This window comes from Coregonus lavaretus, assembly GCF_964263955.1.
Source record: "Coregonus lavaretus genome assembly, contig: HAP1_SCAFFOLD_5137, whole genome shotgun sequence".
NCBI lineage: Eukaryota > Metazoa > Chordata > Actinopteri > Salmoniformes > Salmonidae > Coregonus > Coregonus lavaretus.
This window is the reverse complement of record NW_028160237.1, coordinates 1-10,000: the sequence shown is the minus strand read 5'-3', so window position 1 is coordinate 10,000 and position 10,000 is coordinate 1. Positions and strand designations below refer to the sequence as shown.

Genomic DNA, 10,000 nt, shown 5'->3' with positions numbered 1-10,000 from the left:
TAGGGACAAATATCGTACTTTTTGGAGAAATGTCCTCTTGTCTGATTAAACAAAAATAGAACTGTTTGGCCATAATGACCATCGTTATGTTTGGAGGAAAAAGTGGATAGCTTGCAAGCCGAAGAACACCATCCCAACCGTGAAGCACAGGGGTGGCAGCATCATGCTGTGGGGGTGCTTTGCTGCAGGAGGGACTGGTGCACTTCACAAAATAGATGGCATCATGAGGAAGGAAAATTATGTGGATATATTGAAGCAACATCTCAAGACATCAGTCAGGAAGTTAAAGCTTGGTCGCAAATGGGTCTTCCAAATGGACAATGATCCCAAGCATACTTCCAAAGTTGTGGCAAAATGGCTTAAGGACAACAAAGTCAAGGTATTGTAGTGGCCATCACAAAGCCCTGACCTCAATCCTATAGAACATTTGTGGGCAGAACTGAAAAAGCGTGTGCGAGCAAGGAGGCCTACAAACCTGACTCAGTTACACCAGCTCTGTCAGGAGGAATGGGCCAAAATTCACCCAACTTATTGTGGGAAGCTTTAGGAAGGCTACCCAAAACGTTTGACCCAAGTTAAACAATTTAAAGGCAATGCTACCAAATACTAACTGAGTGTATGTAAACTTCTGACCCACTGGGAATGTGATGAAAGAAATAAAAGCTGAAATAAATCACTCTCTCTACTATTATTCACATTCTTAAAACAAAGTGGTGATCCTAACTGACCTAAGACAGGGAATTTTTACTAGGATTAAATGTCAGGAATTGTGAAAAACTGAGTTTAAATGTATTTGGCTAAGGTGTATGTAAACTTCCGACTTCAACTGTACTTGTTGGTAACAGTGCTCACTGTTGCCCTAGTGGCAGCTTTTGAAGGCATCTCCCAACGTCCTTGGGACATGGATGGACGTCTAATTTCAAAATGAATCTTGAGTGACCTGGCTGCTTTAAAGCTGGAATCCTTAATGGTGAAACAGCCACATCCGTTTGCAATATTACAACAACAAAGAAGTTACTGCAAACAACGAATACTGTTTTTTCCCCTCGGACATCATTGCACGCGCGATAGAAGAGCGCAATATGTACTGGAATTTTCGCTGCACGACACTCCTCAGCTCGGCAACAAAAACAATAACAACGTTGATGGGGCGGCCAGTGGGGCTGTTTCCCCCTACTGTGGAATCCATCTTTAAGTTAGCATTAGCATATCGACATGCTAATATTTCACTATATAAGTTAGCATTAGCATATCTCCATGCTAATATTTCACTCTTTAAGTTAGCATTAGCATGCACCACACTGTTATCACCACCCTGTTAAGAGTGTAAGGAAACTGCTTTTAAAGTGATACACCACTTTACCCGTAGTAGTCTTAACAAACAGTGGCTTGCCACACACACACACACACACAAACAAACACACTCACACACAGACACTTTAACGCACACATTATTATTTGTTGTATTATTACTTGTATTTTTCTAGTTGAATTGTTTGTATATCGTTGTAATTTAAATTTGTTTGGCTGTCCTTGTCTATCAGTGTATCAGTGTTTTGTTACTTGTCATATTTTGTGTATTTTGTGGACCCCAGGAAGAATAGCTGCTGCCTCCGCAAAAGCTAATGGGATACAAATAAACAAAAATAAACAAACAAACAAATATGGGTCAGAGTGGATCGTCAGAGCGAGGGAAAGAGGGAGGACGGAGGGGAAAGAGTGGAGGGATGAGGAGGAATGGAGGGTTTATGATGATGATGATGAGGAGGAGGAGGATGGGGATGAAGGTGCTCACTTGGTTGTCATCTGAGAGGCGGGGCATGGAGATGGTCCGACCATGCCTGTCCATTGCCATTGGGTGACAGGGCTCAGTGTCCGAGTACCCGTCCCGCCCCATCTCTCTCATCTCTACCGTCTGCAAAACAGAGACCAGAGGGTGCGTGACCACTGCCGGCTAGGGGCAGGAGACTCAGAGCGAGGGTCCTTCTGATAGTATTAAAATTAGTGAATCGTAAGTGATTCTATAATTCTATATAATTCTATGTTTTTTTAACTATTCTATAGTTAGTTATGTAGTTCTTATTCAATAGGTATATTGTCTTGTCTCCACTTGCCAACATGGCTGTGAAGTAGCTATAAAATAAGGAAGCATCTCCATTGTATGTCTGTTTATCTAGTCCTAAAATGGGCAGCAGTGTGCAGTATGTAGACATTTTCCCACAGAGCCATAGATACTGTAACAGCGTTCATGTACAGTGCATTCGGAAAGTATTCAGACCCCTTAACTTTTTACACATTTTGTTACGTTACAGCCTTATTCTAAAATGTATTTTAAAAAACATGTCCACATCAATCGACACACAATACCCCATAATGACAAAGCAAAAACAGGTTTTGATCAATTTTAGCAAATTTTGTTAAAAAATAAATAAAAATATACCTTCTTTACATAAATATTTAGACCCCTACGAGACTCAACATTTTGTTCAGGTGCATCCTGTTTCCATTGATCATCCTTGAAATGTTTCTACAACTTGATTGGAGTCCACCTGTGGTAAATTCAATTGATTGGACATGATTTGGAAAGACACACACCTGTCTATATAAGGTCCTACAGTTGACAGTGCATGTCAGAGCAAAAACCAAGCCATGAGGTCAAAGGAATTGTCCGTAGAGCTCAGAGATTGTGTCGAGGCACAGATCTGTGGAAGGGTACCAAAAAATTTCTGCAGCATTGAAGGTCCCCAAGAACACAGTGGCCTCCATCATTATTAAATGGAAGAAGTTTGGAACCACCAAGACTCTTCCTAGAGCTGGCCGCCCGGCCAAACTGAGCAATCGGGGGAGAAGGGCCTTGGTCAGGGAGGTGACCAATAACCCGATGTTCACTCTGACAGAGCTCCAGAGTTCCTCTGTGGAGATGGGAGAACTTTCCAGAAGGACAACCATCTCTGCAGCACTTCACCAATCAGGCCTTTATGGTAGAGTAGCCAGATAGAAGCCACTCCTCAGTAAAAGGCACATGACAGCCCACCTGGAGTTTACCAAAATGCACCTAAAGGACTCAGACCATGAGAAACAAGATTCTCTGGTCTGATGAAACCAAGATGTAACTTTTTGGCCTGAATGTCAAGCATCAAATCTGGAGGAAACCTGGCACCATCCCTACGGTGAAGCATGGTGGTGGCAGCATCATGCTGTGGGGAGGTTTTTCAGCATCAGGGACTGGGAAACTAGGATTGAGGGAAAGATGAACAGAGCAAAGTACAGAGAGATCCTTGATGAAAACCTGCTCCAGAGTGCTCAGGACCTCAGACTGGGGGAAGGTTCACCTTCCAACAGGACAATGACCCTAAGAACACAGCCAAGACAACGCAGGAGTGGCTTCGGGACAAGTCTCTGAATGTCCTTGAGTGGCCCATCCAGAGCCCGGACTTGAACCCGATCGAACATCTCTTGAGACCTGAAAATAGCTGTGCAGTGATGGTCCCCATCCAACCTGACAGAGCTTGAGAGGATCTGCAGACAAGAATGGGAGAAACTCCCCAAATACGAGTGTGCCAAGCTTGTAGCATCATACCCAAGAAAACTCGAGGCTGTAATCGCTGCCAAAGGTGCTTCAACAAAGTACTGAGTAAAGGGTCAGAATGCTTATATAAACGTGATATTTCCATTTTTAATTTTTTTATAAATTTGCAAAAATGTCTAAAAACCTGTTTTTGCTTTGTCATTATGGGGTATTGTGTGTAGATTGATGAGGGGAAAAAACTATTTAATCAATTTTAGAATAAGGCTGTAATTTAACAAAATGTAGAAAAAGTCAAGGGATCTGAATACTTTCCGAATGCACTGTATATCTATGTTCTTACACAGTGTAACAAAACACAGAATACATGCATATCTATGGTTCTTCACTAATTTGACTCTGAGAGAGATGAGACACCAGGGTGGGCTTGGCACAGTCCAACAGGTAGAGAGAGTGGGGGGAGCCCATCTACCACCCACCTGTAGGCCCAAGACTTGGTTTGAGCCAGGGGGCAGCGAGGATGGGCCAAGAGATGGCATGAGAGTGTTGGAGAGAAAGGAGAGAGAAGCGAGAGAATGAGAGAGGACAGAAAGAAAGAGTATGGCAGTAAGGGGTGGGAGGTTGAATATAGTTCTTCACGGAGTGAAATGTAGATAGAGGGGGAGAGAGAGAGATTGAAGAGGAAGACCTTGAGCGGGACGACTCAAAGAGTCCAAAAGTTGACTCAGAGCAGCACAGCTGAGAGGGATGGAATATTGTCCATCTCTTGACCAATCAAGCCCTTCTCAGTGAATCACCAGCATAAATACAGGTTGATTAGCAGTATAGACAGTCTGTCATTCCCTTATACCGGCTAGGAATGAGGATGTAATATACCATACCAATGGAGTGACATTCTCCAGAAAAGGAGAATGTGTTGTCAACAATTTACTGGAATATACTGTAAGCTATACAGATATCTTTAAAACATGTGCCAATCCTGCATACCATGACTGTAAGTTATCATATAGTGTAGTGTATACCTATACACATGTATTACATCATCATATTTACTCCTATAGGACACAATGGAACAACTGTAGGCCTATACACTAACAGCCACTGTCAGAAAACCTCAATAGAATCCCAGTTGGGCCTCAGTTTGTGCGGTTACTGCGTTACCACGGTGACCTGCATGTGTTTGTTATATGTTTGTGTTGCGTTACCTGGGGGTTGTGTCTGTTGTCATGGAGATGTTCGGGGTAGGGTCTCTCTGGGCTCCAGTTGCCCGTCTTGTTAAACATCTCCTGAGCTTTAGCTGTCACCCACGACTGGCTCTCTGTCATCCCACCCTCTGGAGGTCTGGTACACACACACACACACACAAGCACTCGCACACACAGGCACACACACGCACACAGACACACACACACACACGCACACAGGCACACACATACACACACACACACACACAAGCACTCGCACACACAGGCACACACACACACAGACACACACACACACAGGCACGCACGCACACACACACACATGCACACAGAGAAGGAGGGGGAGGACAGAGAGACACACAGAGAAGGAGGAGGAGGACAGAGAGACACACAGAGAAGGAGGAGGAGGACAGAGAGACACACAGAGAAGGAGGAGGAGGACAGAGAGACACACAGAGAAGGAGGAGGAGGACAGAGAGACACACAGAGAAGGAGGAGGAGGACAGAGAGACACACAGAGAAGGAGGAGGAGGACAGAGAGACACACAGAGAAGGAGGAGGAGGACAGAGAGACATACAGAGAAGGAGGAGGAGGACAGAGAGACACACAGAGAAGGAGGAGGAGGACAGAGAGACACACAGAGAAGGAGGAGGAGGACAGAGAGACACACAGAGAAGGAGGAGGAGGACAGAGAGACACACAGAGAAGGAGGAGGAGGACAGAGAGACACACAGAGAAGGAGGAGGAGGACAGAGAGACACACAGAGAAGGAGGAGGAGGACAGAGAGACACACAGAGAAGGAGGGGGAGGACAGAGAGACACACAGAGAAGGAGGAGGAGGACAGAGAGACACACAGAGAAGGAGGAGGAGGACAGAGAGACACACAGAGAAGGAGGAGGAGGACAGAGAGACACACAGAGAAGGAGGAGGAGGACAGAGAGACACACAGAGAAGGAGGAGGAGGACAGAGAGAGTCATTGGGGAATGCAGCAGCTAAAAAGTCCAAACAGTGTAGAAACAGAAGAAACAGACCCAGTGAGAAACGTGTACAAAGTGTTTGTATGTGCAGGTTGTGTGCATGTAATAATAATTTTTGGGGTGCTTATATTTGTCCTGTTACACACAAGTGTGTTATACAAATGTTTTTGTTTTGCATATCCCAACTCAGGGAGAGGGGTCAGGGCCAGGGTCGCCATTGTACAGCGCCCCTGGAGCAATTAGGGTTAAGTGCCTTGCTCACGTTTTTCACCTTGTCGGCTCCGGTATTCAAACCAGCATCTGTATCTGTATTCTACTGTATGTATGCATATGTGTGTGTATGTATCTACAGCACAGGAGGTTAGTGGCACCTTAATTGGAGAGAACGGGCTCGTGGTAATGGCTGGAGCGGAATCAGTTGAATGGTGTCAAATACATCAAACACATGAGCTGTCCTCCCCTCAGCAGCCTCATGTGATCTATAGTATGTATACTGTGAGTGTTGGCATGCTTATGTATGTATTTGTGTGTGTATGTATAACCCATCACTTCTACTCACGTTGTTGGGGTCATGCTGTGTGTGTGTGTGTGTGTGACAGAGATAGAGAGAAAGAGAGTGTACGGTTCTACTCACATGCTGTTGGGGTCGTGCTCTGTGGCGGGGAGGCCGTTGACCCCTGGCATCCCTCCTCCCGTCCCGTCGGGGCCTCCCCCTCCTCCCCCTTCGCCTGCCCCGGGGGAGGGCGGCTCCATGCGCTGAAACATTAACGGTGTTCGGTTCTGTGTGAGATACAACATGGCCTCGGGCTGGCATCAGACACACTCAGGCAGGGACACACACACACACACACATACCTACATCTGTGTGTAGGTGTGTATACCAACACATCACACACACACGCAGAGGAAAGGAGAGGATGCACCGCAGCATGCTCCCACCAGGTGGCACAATTGGGTAAAGTAATGGATTAGAGGTTAGAAGTTGCCTAGAGTGGGAAATTGAAGCTCTGAAGAAGGGAGGAGGTGCAGGCTTTTGTTCCAGCCCAACACTAAGTATATATAATAGTCACCACTACACTAGCTTCAGTTTTTCAACACTAGCCTCTAACAATTTAAACTTCTTCTACGAACATAAAATACTTCTGGACAGCTGAAGCAAGTCACAAAATCTTTCTTGAAAAATTACGCTTTCTAGTTGGTTATTCATTAATTGGTGTCTAAATTGAGGACTCGCTGATTATTTGACTGAAACAAATACTTTGGCCCTCCAGGGCTAGAATTGCCCACCCATGCTTTAACCATAGATCTAGGATCAGATTACCATAACCATCTGATAACCTTCACCATTAGGAGAATGAAGACCTGATCTGATCCTGTGCCAGTCAGTGCTTAGTGGCAACCAGGGTTGGGGTCAATTCCATTTCAATTTCAGTCAATTCATAAAGTTCCAATTCCAAATTTTACCCATTGAAAAGCATTGAAGAGAATTGGAATTTCACTGTACTTCCTGAATTGACTGCAATTGAAATATAATTGACCCCAACCCTGAAATATACATACGGTGCTTTCAGAAGGTATTCACACCCCTTGACTTTTTCCACATTTTGTTGTGTTGCAGCCTGCATTTAAAATGGATTAAATTGAGATTTTGTGTTACTGGCCTACACACAATACCCCATAATGTCAAAGTGGAATTATGTTTATTTTTTACATTTACTAATTAAAAATGAAAAGCTGGAATATCTTGAGTCAATAAGTATTCAACCCCTTTGTTATGGCTAACCTAAATAAGTTCAGGAGTAAAAATGTGATTAACAAGTCACATAATAAGTTGCATGGACTCACTCTGTGTGCAATAATAGTGTTTAACATGATTTATGAATGACTACCTCATCTCTGTACCCCAAACATACAATTATCTGTAAGGCCCCTCAGTCGAGCAATGAATTTCAACACAGATTCAACCACAAAGACCAGGGCGGTTTTCCAATGCCTCGCAAAGAAGGGCACCTATTGGTAGATGGGTAAAAATGTATCCCTTTGAGCATGGTGAAGTTATTAATTACACTTTGGAGGGTGTATCAATACACACAGTCACTACAAAGATACAGGCGTCCTTCCTAACTCAGTTGCCAGAGAGGAAAGACACCGCTCAGGCATTTCACCATGAGGCCAATGGTGACTTTAAAACAGTTACAGAGTTTAATGGCTGTGATAGGAGAAAACTGAGGATGAATCAACAACATTGTAGTTACTCCAGAATACTAACCTAATTGACAGAGTGAAAAGAAGGAAGCCTGTACAGAATAAGAAATATTCAAAAATATGCATCCTGTTTGCAATAAGGCGCTAAAGTAAAACTGCAAAAAATGTGGCAAGGAAATTAACTTTATGTCCTGAATACAAAGTGTTACGTTTGGGGCAAATCCAACACAACACATCACTGAGTACCACTCTTCATATTTTCAAGCACGGTGGTGGCTGCATCATGTTATGGGTATGCTTGTCATAAGCAAGGCTAGGGAGTTTTTTAGGATAAAAAGACACGGAATAGAGCTAAGCACAGGCAAAATCCTAGAGGAAAACCTGGCCATTATCTGCTTTCCAACAGATAATGAGAGACAAATCCACCTTTCAGCAGGACAATAACCTAAAACACAAGGCCAAATATACAATGGAGTTTCTTACCAAGATTACATTAAATGTTCCTAAGTGGCCTAGTTACAGTTTTTGGCTTAAATCGGCTTGAAAATCTTTGGCAAGACTTGAGAATGGCTGTCTAGCAATGATCAACAACCAACTTGACAGAGCTTGAATAATTTTTTCAAGAATAAATATTGTACAATCCAGGTGTGCAAAGCTCTTAGAGACTTACCAGAAAGACTCACAGCTGTAATCGCTGCCAAAGGTGATTCTAACATTTATTGACTCAGGGGTGTAAATACTTATGTAAATTAGATATTTCTATATTACATTTTTAATACATTTGGAAAAATTTCTAAAAACATGTTTTCACTTTGTCATTATGGGGTAGAAAAAATATATATTTAATCAATTTAGAATTCAGGCTGTAACACAACAAAATGTGGAATAAGTCAAGGGGTATGAATACTTTCTGAAGGCACTGTATATGGCTCTGGGGGAAACTTCTACTTCCTGCGTCAAAACAGCTCCTCAGAAGTCCTCTTTGTTTTGCCCATATATGGAGTGTGGAGGGACCAGGGAGGTCTGCCATTGGCTGGTCTGTGGTGGTGTTGTTGGCGACATGACTACAGATCCAGTCATGTCCATCCGGACCAAAAGCTAAAATGCTAACGGCTAAATGAATGGGAGTGAACCTGGGTTGGAGCGTGCTCGCTAACAGGGAGTTCTTACGGGAAAATTTAATATACTAACAAGTGAAATGGAATATGGAGGATGAGGTACAAAAGTAGTGCACTATGTAGGGAATAGGGTGCCATTTGAGACACAACCTTAGGGGCAAAATCCTAACTTGAATTTGAACTTAGTTTCCCCATTGACATCAATGCATATGTAAGTGAGAATTCGACCGAAAGTGGAAGTTATGATTTTCCCCAAAGAGCACGTTCATGAATACCACTGAAGATTCACTGAGACGGTTTTGTTACATGAGTGTCCAATGGTTACATCAGGAACCTCAGCTCAACATCCAAACAACCAACCAGAGATGACGGAATACACAGACAGGAGCACACACAGAGGAGAGAAGGGTTCTGGTTAGACAGGCTTGGTGACAATCAACCTGGATTGACCAATCAGGGAGGGTTTGAGAAGTCAAGGTCCCGCCCCCCCTCCTAGAAGAACAAATCGAGTCAGAGGGACGAGGGGATGGATGGACAGACAGATAGACAGGGAGAGAAAGACGGAGGGAGAAGGATGGAATATGCAAAAGAGTGATAGAGGAGTGACATAGATAGAGTGTGATACGTAACAAAATGTATAGAAAGGTACAGACCTGGGGCAGGCACAGAGAGACATGGTAAACAGTGGTAGAAAGACAGATTACAACAGTGAAAAGACAGGCAGTAAAACAGTGCTAAGAAAATACAATAGGAAAGACTATATATATATATAAATAATAAACTATATAAATTGGAGAATAGATAAAGACATAATGAAAGGTAGTGTAACAGTTGTGTGAAGGAGGGAGGAAGGATGGAGTTTAAGAAAGTAGGAGGGACAGATTGAACGGGGGATGAAGGGAAGGTACATGAAGGAGTGATGGACCTAAAGAAAGGAAGGAATTAAGGATGGAAAGAGTACAACAGAG

General features: G+C 43.5%; 1 protein-coding gene across 1 annotated transcript in view; it reads right to left on the bottom strand.

Annotated features, from left to right (window-relative positions):
• The window catches only part of LOC311121998 (voltage-dependent P/Q-type calcium channel subunit alpha-1A-like), a gene marked incomplete at its 3' end in the record, with an annotated part of 15,542 nt that extends 9,050 nt beyond the window's left edge, over positions 1–6,492 (bottom strand). The window contains exons 1-3 of the mRNA XM_084196428.1: positions 6,344–6,492; positions 4,732–4,867; positions 1,796–1,915 (exon numbers count right to left, since the gene is read on the bottom strand). Of these exons, the coding sequence (XP_084052554.1) occupies positions 1,796–1,915; positions 4,732–4,867; positions 6,344–6,474 (387 nt within the window). The 5' untranslated portion in view covers positions 6,475–6,492. The remainder of the gene's footprint in view (positions 1–1,795; positions 1,916–4,731; positions 4,868–6,343) is intronic.
• Between the last annotated feature and the right edge of the window lie 3,508 nt (positions 6,493–10,000).